Source organism: Oncorhynchus nerka, linkage group LG24, assembly GCF_034236695.1.
Source record: "Oncorhynchus nerka isolate Pitt River linkage group LG24, Oner_Uvic_2.0, whole genome shotgun sequence".
Lineage (NCBI taxonomy): Eukaryota > Metazoa > Chordata > Actinopteri > Salmoniformes > Salmonidae > Oncorhynchus > Oncorhynchus nerka.
Genome location: NC_088419.1, coordinates 64156248 through 64176940, shown reverse-complemented (window position 1 = coordinate 64176940; position 20693 = coordinate 64156248). Strand labels below are relative to the sequence as shown.

At 41.5% G+C, this 20693-nt stretch overlaps 2 protein-coding genes across 3 annotated transcripts in view; both read left to right on the top strand.

Annotated features, from left to right (window-relative positions):
* The window catches only part of LOC115108424 (BEN domain-containing protein 5-like), a 34198-nt gene extending 25555 nt beyond the window's left edge, over nucleotides 1-8643 (top strand). For both annotated transcript variants that reach the window (XM_029632717.2, XM_029632716.2), the window contains exons 4-6: nucleotides 16-164; nucleotides 967-1180; nucleotides 1297-8643. In XM_029632717.2, the coding sequence (XP_029488577.1) occupies nucleotides 16-164; nucleotides 967-1180; nucleotides 1297-1493 (560 nt within the window). In that variant the 3' untranslated portion in view covers nucleotides 1494-8643. The remainder of the gene's footprint in view (nucleotides 1-15; nucleotides 165-966; nucleotides 1181-1296) is intronic.
* The window catches only part of LOC115108423 (cytosolic carboxypeptidase 6-like), a 425052-nt gene that overhangs the window by 325001 nt on the left and 79358 nt on the right, over nucleotides 1-20693 (top strand). The gene's annotated exons all lie outside the window — the stretch shown is intronic.

Genomic DNA, 20693 nt, shown 5'->3' with positions numbered 1-20693 from the left:
TTGCACCTTATACAGAGCCTATGCATGACAATGGCACTCAGACAATCAAAGCAGAGGTGGTGGAGCCCGTCGTTGAGCCACAGGAAGTGTGCAGAGAAGAGGCCAATACCAGCTCCAGCCACTCACCCTCCCCTAGAACAGTCTACACTTGTAATGATGGCAAGGTGAGTGTCACCGACCCTGGTCTCACCCCCTTTCTTTCTTCCGCGCTGTGGTTGCTTTGATGGGGTGGAAGCATTCCATTTTCCCTTACACATGAACTTGGGAACTTGTATTGCACAAGCGTTCACCTCTCCTTGAGGGTAAACAAGGCTGAGATGATTGTCTGTATAGCTTAGACATCAGTACTGTTTATTGCCCTGATAGTGGTTGCAGGGCTATACACGTAGTAATTCTGCTTGCTTCACATGACAGGGGGGAATTTGTGTTACAAGCAAAGAGCCTCTCAGTTCAAGCGTGAAGAACAAAAGCAAATTAGAACTCTCACACATTGCCCGCTATTAATTATTTCTACCAGTGGAATTGAAGTGACAGACAGGTAGCCCTAGAAAGAAAAAAGAGAAAGGGCTCATCTAAGTTAAGAGCAGTGAAAAGCTTGTCTGCTGGCAAGGGGCCTAAAGCACATTAGCTGCAAAGGGAAAAGCCTTTGGATGCCAGCCTAAAGACTTCTCAGCGATAAAGGCAGGACGGCACACATGGCGCTCTCTGCATTCCCTCACCTTTAACTCAGGGCAGGCCTGTCTCTGTGGTTCTATGCCAGTATAAATACTCATTGCAAGTCATCCACGCTGGAAACAATTGCCTCTTACTTATTAATGTAGCTGCTGAAACATGGCTCTTTTGATTTCTAATTTGGGCTGAATAGTTGTGGGATGGGTTGCTTTGCTGCTGTTGGTTATAGTCCAGTGTGGTCACAGGTCTGGGTGTAGGTGACCCTCACTACATATCTGTGCTGTGTTGCTGCAGGTGCACCTGGGCGGGGGCATCTGGGTGCAGGAAGAGAAGTGGCACCAGCTACAGCGGACACAGGGGGACTCCAAGTTTACCAAGAACCTGGCCGTCATGATCTGGGGCACTGAGACCCTCAAGAACAGGAGTGTCACTGGCGTGGCCACCAAAAAGAAGAAAGATGCCCTTCCCAAGCCCCCGCTCTCCCCAAGCAAGCTGAAAATAGTCAGAGGTAGAACTGTGTAGGCCTGCTTTCAGATGTTTTAGGCACTGTTTGCAACTCACAAAGTTTGGAATATCGCTTCATTTTTGGGGATGAATAATGCACTCTTATTTCCTTTTTTCCAGAGTGTCTGTATGACAGAGTGTCTCAAGAAACAGCAGACCGCACAGAGATCACACAAAGATTGTCCAAAGTGAACAAATACATTTGTGAAAAAATTATGGATATCAACAAATCCATCAAGAACGAGGAGAGGCGGGAATCGAAGCTGCTCATTAGACAAACTGTCAAGAACGAGAATTTTACCTATGATGGCATGTAGTGTCGTAAGGTTGTCACCATACTGTACCTCTCATTTTCTATTGGGTAGGATCATGTGTGCCAGCACTAGAGGTTTTCAGTGAGGGCCCAAGGCCCTAAACAATCCATCAGCTGTAAGACAGCTTTACCTACCAGTCAATGCCATGAGTGGTTGAGTGCTTTGGTGTGAGTCATATGAACGGGTGTGAGTATTTTTACAAGCTTTAAGTAGGACTTTCTTGAACTGCACTGTTGGTTAAGGGCTTGTAAGTAAGCATTTCACGGTAAGGTCTACATGTTGTATTCGGCGCATGTGACCAAGTTTGATTTGGCTGGGTGGACCTGGGTTTTTAGAGATGTTTTTGTGTGGAGAGATTCTTAAAGCAATCTGGTTGTTAGAGAATGCAGTCGCGCTCAAACCAAATGTTCTGTGTCAGAACATGACATTGAGTACTAATATTCTCAGTGATTTCCCTTGAAAAATAAGTATTCTGGTTGTAAGAAGATATTTTGGAATAATCATGTTCGTGTGTGTGGTGGAAAGGTTAGCCATGACGAAGGCCTTAGTGTTGAGATCTCTGTGTGTGCTATTGGTACTTAATGTGTTTTGGGGAGGATGTAAAGATACACTTTTACAACAAGGTCTTAATTGACCACATTGCACAGATATTCTGTTGCCCTAGAGATTATTGCTGTGTATCTTCCATGGAAATATGGATTTCCATAGTATAGAGCACCAATGAACATTAAGAGTTTGGTTCAGAGGTTTATCATTGTTTCAGTGCGGTGCTTGTCCACGTCAGACTAGCAACGGTCTTGAGAAGATACCATATGTTATTTTCTGGATACTTGGTTCACAGTATTTTTCTATTTTACTTGAGAGATCCAATTTAAGAAATTATTTTAAGAATGGGAAATGTCAGAATAATAGCAGAGATTTATTTCAGCTTTTATTTCTTTCATCACATTCCCAGTGGGTCAGAAGTTTACAAACTCAATTACTATTTGATAGCATTGCCTTTAAATTGTTTAACTTGGGTCAAACGTTTCGGGTAGTCTTCCACAAGCTTCCCACAATAAGTTGGGTGAATTTTGGCCCGTTCCTCCTGACAGAGCTGGTGTAACTGAGTCAGGTTTGTAGACCTCATTCCTCCTGACAGAGCTGGTGTAACTGAGTCAGGTTTGTAGGCCTCCTTGCTTGCCCACACTTTTTCAGTTCTGCCCACATATTTTGCATGGGATTGAGGTCAGGGCATTGTGATGGCCACTCCAATACCTTGACTTGGTTGTCCTTAAGACATTTTGCCACATCTGGGGCGGCAGGTAGCCTAGTGATTAGAGCGTTGGACTAGTAACCGAAAGGTTGCAAGATCGAATCCCCGAGCTGACAAGGTAAAAATCTGTCGTTCTGCCCCTGAACAAGGCAGTTAATCCACTGTTCCTAGGCTGTCATTGAAAATAAGAATTTGTTCTTAACTGACTTGCCTAGTTAAATAAAGGTAAAATAAAAAATTAAACGTTGGAAGTATGCTTGGGTTCATTGTCCATTTGGAAGACCTATTTGCGACCAAGTTTTAACTTCCTGACTGATGTTGCTCCAATATATTCAAATAATTTTCCAGCCTCATGATGCCATCTATTTTCTGAAGTGCACCAGTCCCCTCCTGCAGCAAAGCACCCCACAACATGATGCTGCCACCCTCGTGCTTCATGATTGGGAAGGTGTTCTTTGGCTTGCAAGCTTTCCCCTTTTTCCTCCAAACATAACGATGGTCATTATGCCAGACAGTTCTATTTTTGTTTCATCAGACCAGAGGACATTTATCCAGAAAGTATGATCTTTGTCCCCATGTGCAGTTGCAAACCGTAGTCTGGCTTTTTTATGGCGGTTTTGGAGCAGTGGCTTCTTCCTTGCTGAGCAGCCTTTCAGGTTATGTCGATATAGGACTCGTTTTACTGTGGCTATAGAGACTTTTGTCCCTGCTTCCTCCAGCATCTTCACAAGTTCCTTTGCGGTTGTTCTGGATTTGATTTGATCTTTTCACACCAAAGTACGCTCATCTCTAGGAGACCGAACACGTCTCCTTCCTGAGCGGTATTACGGCTGCGTGGTCCCATGGTGTTTATACTTTCGTACTATTGTTTGTACAGATGAACGTGGTACCTTCAGGCGTTTGGAAATTGCTCCCAAGGATCAACCAGACTTGTGGAGGTCAACATTGTTTTTCTGAGGTCTTGGCTGATTTTCTTTTGATTTTCCAATGATGTCAAGCAAAGAGGCACTGAGTTTGGAGGTAGGACTTGAAATACATCCACAGGTACACCTCCAATCAACTCAAATTATGTCAATTAGCCTATCAGAAGCTTCTAAAGCCATAACATCATTTTCTGGAACTTTCCGAGCTGTTTAAAGGCACAGTCACCATACTGTTTGTAAACTTCTGACCCACTGGAATTATGATACAATGAATTACAAGTGAAATTATCTTGTCTGTAAACAATTGTTGGAAAAATCACTTGTCATGCACAAAGTAGATGTCCTAACCGACTTGCCAAAACTATAGTTTGTTAACAAGAAAATTGTGGAGTGGTTGAAAAATGAGTTTTAATGACTCCAACCTAAGTGTATGTAAACTTCAGACTCCAACTGTAAATGTCATTGTTGTAGAAGTTATTTTTATTCAAACTGTCCTGCAGGTCATTTAACTGTTTTGGAGAAAGGCCTTAGAATATGGCAGTTATTGGGGACTGTGTCCTCAAGTTTTCTAGTAAGCTGTGATTGTAAAGTAAAGCTGATATAGCTTTAAACTGCACTTTGGTGTCTGAATGTGAAAAGAGTTGCCAGATACTGTGTGTGGCTGTAGGTAAATCTGTCTGCAGCGGCCAGTGTTAGTCTTGATCCCTGTGGGCCTGGATTAAGCCAACTTCCTGCTCTCTTACAGCCCTCTTTTTTGAGGCACACCACTTGGAATGAAATAAGGTATAGTGACAACTTCCAATGACATGCCATCAGAACTTTTCAAATGTCTTCTTTGTTTTTCCCCAAACGGCTTGTCTGGCTGTCTGCGATCTGGAATTAAATGCTGCAGATTGAATTCTCAACTGTGACCATGTGGCTAACTGTGAATCACCTGCAGGTCTGCCTGTCAAGCCTTTTTGTCTCATCACTTTCTTTTTTGTTTGTGTTTCTGTCTATGGTTTTTCTTTATAGTTCTTACCATTCGGTCAACCTTTTGTTAAGCTACCATATGTGGGGATATTTTAGTGTGTATATAACGAGTATTTTCTTTCACAAATCGTGGATTTTCAGTTTTTAGTCCGACTTACACGTTACCATGTTAAATACCTTTTCGGTCTTTGTCTGGTTTGTTAATTGACATTGCAATTCCTTTGTTACTTGGTGATTTATTTTTATGTTTGTTTATTTTCGTAATCATTGTTGGCTTTAAGCTTGATGTTGTATCCCAAATGTATATCAGGAGCATCTAAACTCAAAGAAATGAAGTGTCTCTTGTGTGACCTCAAGACAAACCACAACACTCTGACATATCTTATGTTTCCCCTGTTTTAAGGATTGGTCAGACTAGCAAATCAATCTTTGAATGCACTTTAAATCTCTTGTGACCGATTGTCTATTTCCAAAGAAATGGATTGTTTGCAAAATAGAAAAAAGACAACGAACAATCAATGTATTATATATTTGAGTTCTGGTTTGCTATTTGTATGAACTGAATAAGTGTGAAGAGTGGTCCTTAGTAAGCAATGCCACTGGCACTTACTGCTTTATATTCCCCAGGTTTAGCCTATTCCCTCCCACCTGCCACTCCACAGATATTGGAATAAGCTTTAGACCTCAAACTAATGTGCAACTTCCTTTGAGCCAGACGATATTCTACAGAGGAACTGCATAATAGTTGTTCAAAATGTTAAGATAATCTTGTCTGCTGCTCTCTTGTCCTGTTGTTTCCATGTTTGACAGTTATTTTTATGTGCTTTGAATTGACCCTATTATTTAAATGATGTGATTGGTTAAGACGCAGACTAGGGAGTGGGACGCTGGGAACACTGGAAGCTCTGCTGGAATGATATCCTGGTTGAATGATTGCCAAAAATAATCTACAGCCCTTTTCAGTCCACTGTTATTTTTGTCAAACAAATGTTCAAATCTGAGAAATTGCGCATTCCCTGTATTTTGTGGTGCGGAGGAGTAGTTAAGAAAAAAGTCCAGTTTTATAACCGGCCCTTCCCTCTCTGTTTGGACAGCTAATGGTTAAGGTGGGCACGGCCATTTACTATACAATACATGGCTTGTCGTCACTCAGCCCTCACAGCCATTGGTCCCTTTATGGCCCGCCATGTCATGTTGCAGCTTTGCTGTTATTGACAGTAGAATCACGCTGAACCCAAGGCTGCACTAGATGCCAAGCTATCGCTAGTGGTTAAACATTGGATCCATCTGTGTTACCAGACAGGATAATGTGTTGGAATGGCTATAGAGCAGGGAAGGGCAGCTCTGAGCCACAGGGATGGCAGACTCCATCAGCTCAGTACAAACAGATAGCATGGGAACTGACTGGGGATGGGGAATTGGGTGGGTTGACATATCAAACAAACAAGGACTGTACTGTGCTATTTCATCTAATGTGATTCACAAATTCAAGGACCTTGGCAATGGAGATGTGCATTACGAATGGATTGTGTGCTCTTAAATGAATGTGTAGCGGTGCTGGATATATTGAGTGTTGTTGTGGATGAGTGGTAATAATAAGACAAAGTATTGAATGCTAACGATGTAGCGGGGAAAGCTGGTGAGGAAATAGGCTGGGTTTGAACTTGCACAACAACGACCCTTGCCAAGTTTAGTCCAGAGTTATCCAAGTTACCACAGAGACTGAATATATATATATAATTTTATATCTATATATATAATTTTTAAATTCTCCCTAATGTAGATGTCCTGCTATCATTTCTGTAGTAATCAACATGGTCCTGTCGGATCCTTATGAACACTATGTATTACAATGCATACGTTTAAAGCTTTTAGGTTGTTTGTGAAACTGTTCTACTGTGTGGACTGCGATGAATTCCTGTGTCATGTTATTGTTGTTTACTCATTTGTTTTCTGATGCCAAAACAGGGTGTGTGGTTAAACAGTGATGAATATTGGACTATATTGTCACCTGACCCGTTCATGAAAAGATGTTGTTTCTGATGCTGAGGACCAGTCCAGGTTTAACCTGCCAAACTGCCCAGTGTTCCTACTACAGTACTATCACTGCCACTAGACGTAGTGACAACACTTCCTTAGGTTTGAAGTGGATATGAGGTTTTACAAAAATAAGATTAATTTGTCATATCCTCACTATGGCAGTGAGTCATGGACTGTCAGCATGTCTTACTGCACTCTCGGTCTGGCTGTCTGTCTGATTCATGAGGCCCAATGTACTCACCTCAGATAAAATGTCAAGCTTACACTAAATTAGATGTTTTTGTTCTGTAATTTTAAAAAATGTATTCTTGCTCATCTTTACATGTAGCTTTATTCTACAATCCATTAGCCAGGTATATTTCATCTAGCATCACCGCCCTACCTCATTGCTACTCTTGTGTCTGTGTGTGATGTATATATTTAAAATACTATAGGAAAATACCTTACTGGTAACTCCTTTCCACATGTATATGTAAACTCATAACCTCAATACTACACAGTTGATATCATTATTGGGAAATCTGTTTTCTAACCTGCTTACTAAAGATGTGACTGTCAAGGGATGCCCAGTTGTCTCCAAATATATATTTCAAATCATTGCTATGCTGTAACTTTGATGGGTGTTTTACGTCACTTTCTGAGATTTTCACGGTTGATGGTGCTACCAGCAAACAGATTAACTGATCTGTGTCTCTTACCTCAAATGGTGCTGATTTTTTCTATGTTTTTATTCTCATTAAGCTGTTTATTCAGGTTGGTGATCCCAAAATCAACGACAAGTCAAATTTCTTATTGTTTAAATCATACATTCTGGTTGTAGCAAAATCAACTCTGGTGTTGTTTTTAAGTCAAGTACATCATAATTCCTAGTTCATCTTAAAATATATATTTTAGCAGTTATCTGCATACTTAGGAATTGGACAATTTGAGCTTGCTTCAGATTTTGACTTGATCTCAGATCACCATTTAACCAAATACTGCTATTAGCTTGTTGCATATTGGCTTCATGGGCAGTTGTGCTAAAACCATTTTCTAACTGGATTGGGCAGGTCAATAAGAGAGATTTGGTCCTCAGTAAATGTTTGGTTATCCACAGGTCAATGCTGTGACAACACTACTACAGACAGATTGCAGTTACAGTACAAGGTTATTTCTAAGCAGTGTCTAGTATTTGGCTGGAAATTCAATATTGGGTTGGATGGGATTGTGAATTTATCTCAGAGAATATTAAATGTACTCCTAATTTTTTAAAATCTTGTAAAAAATATTTTATAGATGGGTGTGAACTGTCCTGACAACCTCTTGTTGATATGTGACATAATTTGAAAAATGTCAAAAATGCATAAATTTCACCTCTGAAAATTGTAATCGCAATCAATCACAAGTTTTTTTTTCACTTCTTGTTGATCTTGTTCATTCTTGCTACTCTTCCTGACCCTAGGAAGAGTAGCTTCTGCAAAAGCTAATGGGGAGCCAAATAAACAAATTCATAAAAAATATATTTAAATAATTGCGAACATGCTCATTTGCTGTGAACCAGAACCATAGATCTATGAACAGTATATGTACTCTGTGTATATGTACTCCATCTGTGGCTCTGCTGTAGTCATGTGGTCTTTTTACATCCTTCTTTTCTTGGAGTCAGAGATACAGGTTTCAGGAACAGTCTAGTTTTTGAGATCATACATATTCTTGTGTAAGGTGGTGTGCGGAGCCAAGATCTGTGAATTTGTCCTTGGGAAGGGACAGTGTGTCCTAGGGAGGGACTGAGACCCTCAGTCACCATCCCCAAAATGTGTCATACAGAAAGAAAAGGTTATAAATATACATGTCCTTGCAAATCGGTCACACCTCTGCCATGCAATCGATTTTGACGCTTAGTATAATTTTGTGTTTGATGCGGTCCAGGTACACCTGTTCAATGTACAGATCAAAATAAATCCAGACTTTTATTCTACCAGAACATTTGACTCATGGCTCTTTTTCCATTGCACATCGTTGCCCTCAGGCAACAGAAAACCTTTAAACTCCTCACACCCCCCCCCCCACCCATTGTTTTTAAAGGTCCAATGCAGATGTTTTTATCCAAAGATCAAATCATTTCTGGGTAACAATTATGTACCTTACTGTGATTGTTTTCAAATAAAATGGTCAAAAATAAACAAATTACTTACTTCTCAAGCAAGAATTTTGCTAGGACTGTCTGGGAATGGTTTGAGTGGGGAGGGGAAACTATTATTGGAAGAGAGTTCTGTAACTCTATTGGTCTATTAACTAATTTGTCGCCTGGTGATTACACCAGGCAAGCCCAAACTTTAATCTCACCAAACAGGAGAAATTTCAGGCAGACTTTTCAAACAGCTCCTGAGTGGCTCAGCGGTGTAAGGTACTGCATCTCCGTGCTAGAAGCGTCACTACAGACACCATGGTTCAAATCCAGGCTGTATCACAACCAGCCATGATTGGGAGCCACATGCGGAGGACAATTGGCCAAGCGTCGTCTGGGTTTGTTCAGTGTAGGCTGTCAATGTAAATAAGAATTTGTTCTTAACTGACTTGCCGGTTAAATAAAATGATCAAATGGATCCATTCCACTAATTGCACTCCAGCAATTACCATGAGTTTATCCTTCCCAATTAAGGTGCCACCAACCTCCTGTGGTTCAAAGGCACTTAAATATTTTGTCTTGCCCATTCACCCCCTGAATGGCACACATACACAATCCATGTCTCAATTGTCTCATTTAACCTGTCTCCTCCCCTTCATCTACATTGATTTGAAGTAGATTTCACAAGTGACATCAATAAGTGATCATAGCTGTTGTATCCACCTGGTCAGTCTGTCGTGGAAAAAGCAGGTGTTGCAGGTGTAGAAGCACGTAGCCTGGTTCCTCTCTAGGTTTCTTCCTATGAGGGGTTGCCAGTCCTCTTTTGGCTGTGCCGGGTGGAGATTATAACAGAACATGGCCAAGATGTTCAAATGTTCATAAATAATAATAATCACAGTAGTTGTCGAGGGTGCAACAGGTCAGCATCTCAGGAGTAAATGTCAGTTGGCTTTTTATATCCGATCATTGAGTATCTCTACCTCTCCTGCTGTCTCTAGAGAGTTGAAAACAGCAGGTATGGGATAGGTAGCATGTCCGGTGAACAGGTCAGTGTTCCATAGCCTCAGGCAGAATAGTTGAAACTGGAGCAGCAGCACGGCCAGGTGGATTGAGGACAGCAAGGAGTCATCATGCCAAGTAGTCCTGAGGCATGGTCCTAGGCCTCAGGTCCTCCAAGAGAAAGAAAGAGAGAATTAGAGAGAGCATACTTAAATTCACACAGGACACCGGATAAGACAGGAGAAATGCTCCAGATATAACAGACTTCCCTAGCCCCCCGACACAAACTACTGCAGCATAAATACTGGAGGCTTAGACAGGAGGGGCACAACCTAAGGAGGGGCACAACCCAGATGGGAAGACCACGTTTGTGACTCAACCCACTCAAGTGACGCAACCCTCCTAGGGACGGCAAGGAAGAGCACCAGTAAGCCAGTGACTCAGCCCCTGTAATAGGGTTAGAGGCAGAGAATCCCAGTGGAGAGAGGGGAACCAGCTAGGCAGAGACAGCAAGTGCGGTTCGTTGCTCCAGTGCCTTCCCGTTCACCTTCACACTCCTGGGCCAGACTACAGTCAATCATAGGACCTACTGAGGAGATGAGTCTTCAATAAAGACTTAAAGATTGAGACCGAGTCTACGTCTCTCACATGGGTAGGCAGACCATTCCATAAAAATGGAGCTCTACAGGAGAAAGCCCTGCCTCCAGCTGATTGCTTAGAAATTCTAGGGACAATTAGGAGGCCTGCATCTTGTAAAGTATGTGTAGGTATGTACGGCAGGATCCAAATCAGAAAGATAGGTAGGAGCAAGCCCATGTAATGCTTTGTAGGTTAGCAGTAAAACCTTGAAATCAGCCCTTGCCTTAACAGGAAGCCAGTGGAGGGAGGCTAGCACTGGAGTGATATGATAATCTTTTGGTTCTATTTAGCATTCTAGCAGCCGTATTTAGCACTAACTTAAGTTTATTTAGTGCTTTATCCGGGTAGCCGGAAAGTAGAGCATTGCAGTTGTCTAACCTAGAAGTGGAAAAAGCATGGATTCATTTTTCTGCATCATTTTTGGACAGAAAATGTCTGATTTTTGCAATGTTACATAGATGGAAAAAAGCTGTCCTTGAAACAGTCTTGATATGTTTGTCAAAATAGAGATCAGGGTCCAGAGTAATGCCGAGGTCCTTCACAGTTTTATTTGAGACGACTGTACAACCATCAAGATTAATTGTCAGATTCAACAGAAGATATCTTTGTTTCTTGGGACCTAGAACAGGCATCTCTGTTTTGTCCGAGTTTAAAAGTAGAAAGTTTGCAGCCATCCACTTCCTTATGTCTGAAACACGGCTTCCAGGGAGGGCAAATTTGGGGTTTCACCATGTTTCATCGAAATGTACAGCTGTGTGTCATCCGCATAGCAGGGAAAGTTAACATAATGTTTTCGAATGACATCCCCAAGAGGTAAAATATATAGTGAAAACAATAGTGGTCCTAAAACAGAACCTTGCGGAACACCGAAAGTATTATTGCGTCAGGTCAAGTGCAGTTAGGCTACTTTTTTGTTGTTGCTTCAGGACAAAGTTGTGCAGTTAGCCTACTTTTCAGGACAATATCATATAAAATTTGATGTCAAATGATGGCCTTGATCAATGTTTATTCCAACATATCCACTGACATTCACAGGGTCATAAATTCTATGGGCCAAAGGAGCCTAATTGAGCAGTTAGGATCATACCCTCTGATAGTGAGGACAGTTAGCTTGAGGACAGTGACAGCGAGGAAGAATGGGCCCCAAGAATCAGGTTTGAGAGGCAGTGAAATACTAGTTTATGCCCAACTTGTATAATCTTATGAAATGAGTGTTTATTTCTACCAGGTTCACTTAATAAATGTTCTGAAAATATCTGATTTTCATTGGTGTTTTAGTACCCTCATGGTACAGCATTATCAGAATGCCTATATCTTGGAAAAACCTAATGTGTGGAGTAGAGAGTTAAAGATTTCATTTTATTTAGCATTCTGTCTCTAACTTATTGGCCTAGTTAAATAAAGGTTAAATAAATGTAGGCCTACTGTATGTTTATGAAAAAAACAAAAATCTGTTAATCGCTTAAAAACAAACCTACCCGAGTCTCAAGCTCAGAAAATAGTCTAACTTTGTCAGTCTTTTGTTGTTGACAGCAACTTTGACTGGAGTTGTGAAACCAAGCAGGCAGACAAATAGAGATGAGCCCAGTGATACATCACAGCTCTGCTGAGCGTAGCATACGCAAATTAGACACCTTGTTTGGTATTTAGATTAGCATTATGGCATTTTACAGTAGATCACACATAAGCTCTGTATGCACTCTGCATTCTTTTCCTATCATCGCTGAGATCAATCCTCGCTCCCCATCTCTTCCTGGAGCTTTGACTTTGGATATGGGACACAGGCTGGCGGGCTGTGTCTGATGTGCTGGTTTCACACGAGGCGGAGTGGGCTGGGGATTAAAAGGCAGATTGATCTGGGTGTCAGCCAGAGATAAGCGGACAGGGGCTCTCTGATTTATTGGGGAGACGGCAAGTTAATATCAGCCCACATGCTGCAGTGGCACACAAAAACAAGAAAATCTGGCAATACTAGGGGTTTAGAATGTATGACAATGTCAAAGCTCCAGTGTAATATTAAACGAGCAATTATTGCAGCGATTGAGAATCTCAATCTTTTACAATGTTGTGGGTGGTGGTGGGGGGGACAGATTTTCGGCTGTTTTGCATTGAATGAGTCTTTTGCATGTTGTTAAATATGGTGGTGAAATGGCACTCCTTGTGAGCAAGCCCTTTCTGTTTGCCTCATAATGCATTCCATGTATTATTGCCTTACTAAGCAATGTGTTGTGCAGCTAGGCTTTTTCTCTGCCCAAGGGGACTGCTCAATGTCATTAACGCTAACAGTTGCCACATGCCTGAAATGTATTGCTGCATCCGTTATTGACAATGAGATGATTCAGTGTAGTAATGATGGATTGGCCTAGGAGGAACAGCCAGGGCTGGGCTCTGTCTCCTGCAACCAAGTGTCGGTATACTGTGTCCTTTTAGTCACCGCTGCAGTACTGGAGACACACTCATCTTAAACACTGTTTATATTACACATTGTAGGGTATTCATTTAAATCCCTTTATATTGCTGTTGGTTTTAAAAACCTGTGTTTAAGACAACAGTGACAACAGGTCTACATACTATACCTTGCATTTGAACAAATATGACCACATACTCCATTGCCACAGTCTTGACCAATACATTACATGATATCTGCAATATAATCAACAGGATCTGAAAATAAATTGTGCTAGGCCTTTGTTCCCTCTCAGAAACCATTGCCTATTTGGATATCTAAATTAACATTCACAATAGTAGGAAGAGGCTGATGTGACATTTGCTATGAAAGCCTGAGTCTCATTCTACCATCAGCAGTTCTCAAGATAATGAGAGTATGAATAGAAACCTGGCAGCGGTGATCAGCTCCACTGTTCTATTTAGACCAGGCCTCATAGAGGGAAGTTCAGTCATATGGTTTAATTCTGTTTGGCCAGTTTGGTGTGACCTGTCTGCTGCCTTTCAGTTAGACCACCCAGTTGAAGGATCCCTTATTCATTATTAGTGAAAATAGTGACAGAAGGAGTCAACTATTATTTCTGAGCACACTGTGTGTGACCACTGGAATCCTTAGCTTTGGCGGTTAAATCATGCTATTTTGAGACAATTGGAGAAGGAGAGAGGGGGTGTTATAGAGCAGAGGGGTGAGTGGCACCTCAAAATGTATGCCTGCTTTCACATCATTAAAAACCTTGGTGACCCTGAACACTATTTCACTCTCAGCGCTTGAGCTGCCATTGGTGACGGGTGGGAGTCTGGAGAGGTGTCAGCTCCGACACGGACTGGTTTAATCAGCGCTGCTGCTCCCAGGCTAACGTCCATCAGACTCCCTTTGATGTGCTGTCAGATAGCTAGGCCCCGGCCGCCTACTTCAGTCAGCACCTACCGACGCTTCACATTTCATCCCTTACCTGGGAGTGGGCTTAATTGGGCCGATTCTGGGACAAATGCTCTAGCCGGAGGGGGACACAAGTTATGGAGACAGAAGGTAATGGAGAGTGTGTAGAGATAAATAGTCCTGCAGGCATCTATTTAGAATTCCCCATGTGAAGAACCCACTCCATAATAAACTGGTGGTCTTTTGACAGTCTTGAAGCACAGCAGTGTCTCTGCGTGTGGAGTCAGTAGAGCGGTTAATACTATGTATCATATGGGAGACTATTACTGGCTACACAGACGTAAGTAGTCATGCATCTGCCATACCGTTGAAAAAGCCTGTAGGAGAGGAATCTGTTTTTGTCCAATTTGCAGCCCTGGTGAGGTACATACCCCATGTGTCCATATTGTTACTGAACCTACAGACAGCTGCTGCCTTCTCCTATGGTTCTGATCTCAACTATCCAGTTGTTTCAAACTCAATGCTCAAGATTCCATGTGAAAGACTTCCCCATATGTTGTCTTTGTTTTTGGTTTTTCCCCCAATATAATCAAAATCCCTCAAAATCATCTGTATGAGTGCACAGTAGAGGGGTTTTAGCTCTAAGTACTATTGTGGATGATTGGTATTCACTTATAGTATTTACCAACAGGTATACATTACTTTTCCAGATCACAGTGACTAATCATTGAGTGAAATCTTGCAACAGTAAATGTTATTTTATGGTTATACAATATTGATGCGTACACATTGATCCAGCTAATGTTGTCGAAGCGTTTGCTTTTTGTTCTGAGTAATTTATTTTTGTGCTGCTCTTTTTTTCATGTTAGTAAAAAAACTCCAGGGTTAACAGACAATGAGATTCTTATAATGAATTCTGCCATTGGTCTTCAAAGTCATCAAATCATTTGCATGGTTAAGCATGCCAATCAAGCAATCAGGTTCAAATCTCTCACTCTCTCCCCCAATCCATCCATGGTGGTCCTGGTGTCCATGGAAGAGGTGTCTGGAGACATTCTGCTATAGGGGCCAGTGTGACTGAGATGCCCTCTAGTCAGTCTCTCATCCCCGGAAGGTAACAGAGAGGACGTCAGTCTTAACACTACCTCCCGCAGCGCCATGGACACAGTCTCTTGTGTTTCATATAATATTGAATACAGAGAATGATGTAAAAATGAGATGAGTCTCTTATGCTTCTGCGCACACACACACACACACACACACACACACACACACACACTAGAATGAAATGTTGAGGAGGTTTGGCGTCTGTGCGGGACCATATGTCCATGGAGTCTCACATTCTCACAAATTGGCCTTATTTAAAAGGAAATGGGTTAGGTGGCTCAGACACCTTACCTTCCTTTGGATTACTCTCTCTTTTTCTTGAGCAGAAAGCTTTAAAATGGCTTCGATTAATGCATAATGTTCCCTCAATTAAAAAATCCAAAGTGATCATGAATTTTTCATTCTTGGAGCGTTTAAGCTAATTATGGCACAAATGAAGAACATTGTGGTGAAACTCCACAAAGGGGTCTGACATTGACGGCCAATGTCACTGTCACGAGGCCACTCTGCTGCGATGCTAATCACCACAGCTGTTTAATATTCCTGCCTGTGTATTCTCCTCTCTACTGTCCTCTATCAACGCTCTCTCACCCTCCATCAGTCTCTCACCCACCCTATTTCTCCCTCTCTCTCTCCCTCTCTCTCTCGCTATGGATGGTGTTTATAATGGAAATTAACTAATTGTTGTAATATAATTTTAATTATTATATTATATAATGCAGTAAATATAGCTTGTTACTTGCTAAGCAATTTTGTCACATTTCAAGGGCAATCAATTTGTATAAGATCAAATCTGCCCGCCTCTGTCATGAGAGACAAAGGGAATATTGGGCAGCTCCCCCGACTAGATATTCATGACAACCCACTGACAACCTCAACAATGACTCTAATGATAGACAACGTGTCAGCCATATGGAGGTCACTTATTGCCTGCCTGAATATCTGCTGAATTGATGATACATTGATGGGAAGTTGATATACACTACCGTTCAAAAGTTTGGGGTCACTTAAAATGTCCTTGTTTTGAAAGAAAATCACATTTTTTGTCCTTTAAAATAACATGAAATTGATCAGAAATACAGTGTAGACATTGTTAATGTTGTAAATGACTATTGTAGCTGGAAACGGCAGATTTTTAATTGAATATCTACATAGGCGTACAGAGGCCCATTATCAGTAACCATCACTCCTGTGTTCCAATGGCACGTTGTGTTCGCTAATCCAAGTTTATCATTTTAAAATTCTAATTGATCATTAGAAAACCCTTTTGCAATTATGTTAGCACAGCTGAAAACTGTTGTGCTGATTAAGAAGCAACACGAAAGTCAGAAATAACTATATAATTCATGCCTTACCTTTGAAGATCTTCTTCTGATGGCACTCCAAAATGTCCCAGAAACATCACAAATGGTCCTTTTGTTCGATAAATTCCTTCTTTATATCCCCAAAATGTCAATTTATTTAGCGCGTTTGGTTAAAAAAAAACACCGGTTCCAACTCACCCAACATGACTACAAAGTATCTAATAAGTTACCTGTAAACTTGGTCCAAAATTTGAAACAACTTTCCTAATCCAACCTTAGATATCCTAAAACGTAAATAATCTATAAAATTTAAGACGGAATATACTGTGTTCAATAGCGGATAAAAACAACGTGGAGCGAGCTCCAGTTCACGTGCACCACACAGAAGAGTCCACTTGGCTTGACACTCACACAGAACAGCCCTACTTCGTCATTTCTCAAAAGGAAAACATTATCCAATTTCTGAAGACTGTTGACATCTAGTGGAAGCCATATGAACTGCAACCAGGTTCCTCATAAATATAGTTTCCCATAGAAAACCAATGACCTCCAATTTGATACAGTGAATTATAAGTGAAATAATCTGTCTGTGAACAATTGTTGGAAAAATTAATTGTGTCTTGCACAAAGTAGATGTCCTAACCGACTTGCAAAAACTATAGTTTGTTAACAAGAAATTTGTGGAGTGGTTGAAGAACAAGTTTTAATGACTCCAACCTAAGTGTATGTAAACTTCCGACTTCAACTGTATATATATATATATATATATATATATATATATATATATATATATATGCACACACTACCGTTCAAAAGTTGGGGTCACTTAGAAATGTCCTTGTTTTTGAAAGAAAAGCACATTTTTTGTCCATTAAAATAACATCAAATTGTTGTAATGACTATTGTAGCTGGAAATGGCAGATTTCTTATGGAATATCTACGTAGGCGTAGAGTCACATTATCAGTAACCATCACTCCTGTGTTCCAATGGCATGTTGTGTTAGCTAATCCAAGTTTATGATTTTAAAAGGCTAATTGATCATTAGAAAACCCTTTTGCAATTATGTTAGCATAGCTGAAAACTGTTGTGCCTATTCAAGAAGCATTAAAACTGGCCTTCTTTAGACTAGTTGAGTATCTGGAGCATCAGCATTTGTGGGTTCGGTTACAGGCTCAAAATGGCCAGAAACAAAGACCTTCTGAAACTCGTCAGTCTATTCTTGTTCTGAGAAATGAAGGCTATTCTATGGGGTTGAGGTCAGGTGATTGTGAAGGCCAGATCATCTGATGCAGCACTCCATCACTCTCCTTCTTGGTCAAATAGCCATTTTACAGCCTGGAGGTGTGTTGGGTCATTGTCCTGTTGAAAAACAAATGATAGTCCCACTAAGCTCAAACCAGAACGCATGGAGTATTGCTGCAGAATGCTGTGGAAGCCATGCTGGTTAAGTGCACCTTCAATGCACCATCACACCTCCTCCATGCTTCAGGGTGGGAACCACACATGCAGAGATCATCCGTTCACCTACTCTGCGTCACAAAGACATGGCGGGTGGAACCAAAAATCTCAAATTTGGACTCATCAGACCAAAGGACAGCTACTACTGCATCAATATGTTTTGACCATGACAGTTTACAATCTGGGGTTACTCCAAGCAGTTTAGTCATCTAAACTTGCTCAATTTCCACATGATTTATTACAAGATTTAGTTGAGGTTTAGGGTTTAGTGAGTGATTTGTCCCAAATACAATGCTTTTAGTTTTAGAAATATTTAGGGCTAACTTATTCCTTGCCACCCACTCTGAAGGTAACTGCAGCTCTTTGTTGAGAGTTGCAGTCATTTCAGTCGCTGTAGTAGCTGACGTGTATGGTATTGAGTCATCTGCATACATAGACACTCTGGCTTTACTCAAAGTTAGTGGCATGTCGTTAGTAAATTTGGAAAATGCAAGGGGCCTAAACAGCTACCCTGGGGAATTCCTGATTCTAACTGGATTATATTTGAGAGGCTTCCATTAAAGAACACCCTCTGTGTTCTGTTAGACAAGTAACTCTTTATCTACATTATAGCAGGGGGTGTAAAGCCATAACACATATGTTTTTCGGGCAGCAGACTATGTCAATGTCAAAAACAGCCCCCACAATCATTTTATCATCCATTTCTCTCAGCCAATCATCAGTCATTTGTGTAAGTGCAGTGCTTGTTGAGTGTCCTTCCCTATAAGCATGCTGAAATTCTGATATGTAGTGCCTTATACCGCTGTGCCACCCGGGAGCCCGACAGTAACTTTGACTGGAGTTGTAAAACCAGGCAGGCAGACTAATAGAGATGAGCCGTCATAAACTCAGCAGAAAAGAAACGTCCTCTCACTGTCAACTGCATTTATTTTCAGCAAAGGTAACATGTGTAAACATAAATAACCTTTCAGGTTATGTCGATATAGGACTTGTTTTACTGTGGATATGGATACTTTTGTACCTGTATCCTCCAGCGTCTTCACAAGGTCCTTTGCTGTTGTTCTGGGATTGATTAGCACTTTTCACACCAAAGTACGTTCATCTCTAGGTGACAGAACGCGTATCCTTCCTGATTGGTATGACGGCTGGTGTCCCATGGTGTTTATACTTTCATACTTTTGTTTGTACAGACGAACATGGTACCTTCAGGCGTTTGGAAATTGCTCCCAAGGATGAACCAGACTTCCAAGTCAGTAGAAAGGCCTCTTGGAGTGGGTTTTTCACATGAGGAATTTAAAAAACAAAATCTGAGGTCTTGGCTGATTTATTTTGATTTTCCCATTATGTCAAGCAAAGAGGCACTGAGTTTGAAGGTAGGCCTTGAAATACATACACAGGTACACTTCCAATCTACTCAAATGATGTCAATTAGCCTATCAGAAGCTTCTAAAGCCCTGGCATAATTTTCTGGAATTTTCCAAGCTTTTTAAAGGCACAGTCAATTAAGTGACCCACTGGAGTTGTGATACAGTGAATTATATGTGAAATAATATGTCTGTAAACACTTGTTGGAAGAATGACTTGTGTCATGCACAAAGTAGATGTCCTAACCAACTTGCAAAAACTATAGTTTGTTAACAAGAAATTTGTGGAGTGGTTGAAAAACTAGTTTTAATGACGCCAACCTAAGTGTATGTAAACTTCCGACTTCAACTGTAACAAGATTCAACAACTGAGACATAAACTGAACAAGTTCCACAGACGTGACTGACAGAAATTGAATAATGTGTCCCTGAACAAAGGGGGGTCAAAATCAAAAGTAACAGTCAGTATCTGGTGTGGCCACCAGCTGCATTAAGTACTGCAGTGCATCTCCTCCTCATGGATTGCACCAGATTTACCAGTTCTTGCTGTGAGAGTTTACCCCACTCTTCCGTCAAGGCACCTGCAAGTTCCCAGACATTTCTGGGGGGAATGGCCCTAGCTCTCACCCTCGGATACAACAGGTCCCAGACATGCTCAATGGGATTGAGATCCGGGCTCTTCGCTGGCCATGGCAGAACACTGACATTCCTGTCTTGCAGGAAATCACCCACAGAACGAGCAGTATGGCTGGTGGCATTGTCATACAGGAGGGTCATGTCAGGATGAGCCTGCAGGAAGGGTACCACATGAGGGAGGAGGATGTCTTCCCTGTAACGCACAGCGTTGAGATTGCCTGTAATGAAAACAAACTCAGTCCGATGATGCTGTGACACACCGCCCCAGACCAAGATGGACTCTGAATCGATCCCGCTCCAGTGTACAGGCTTCGGTGTAATGCTCATTCCTTCAACGATAAATGCTAATCTGACCATCACCCCTGTTGAGACAAAACCGTGACTCGTCAGTGAAGAGCACTTTCTGCCAGTCCTGTCTGGTCCAGCGACGGTGGGATTGTGCCCATATGTGACGTTGTTGCTGGTGATGTCTGGTGAGGACCTACCTTACATCAGGCCTGCAAGCCCTCAGTCCAGCCTCTCTCAACCTATTGCGGACAGTCTGAGCACTGATGGAGGGATTGTGTGTTGGTGGTGTAACTCAGCAATTGTTGCCATCCTGTACCTATCCCGCAGGTGTGATGTTCGCATGTACCGATCCTGTGCAGGTGTTGTTAGACGTGGTCTGCCACTGCAAGGACGATCAGCTGTCCGTCCTGTCTCCCTGTAGCGCTGTGTTAGGCGTCTCACTGGACGGACATTTCAATTTATTGCCCTGGCCACATCTGCAGTCCTCATGCCTCCTTGCAGCATGCCTAAGGCACGTTCACGCAGATGAGCAGGGACCCTGGGCATCTTTCTTTTGGTGTTTTTCAGAATCAGTAGAAAGGCCTCTTTAGTGTCCTAAGTTGTCATAACTTTGACCTTAATTGCCTACCGTCTGTAAGCTGTTAGTGTCTTAACGACCATTCCACCAGTGCATGTTCATTAATTGTTTATGGTTCATTGAACAAGCATGGGAAACAGTGTTAAACCCCTTTACAATGAAGATCTGTGAAGTTATTTTGGATTTTTACTAATTATCTTTGAAAAAC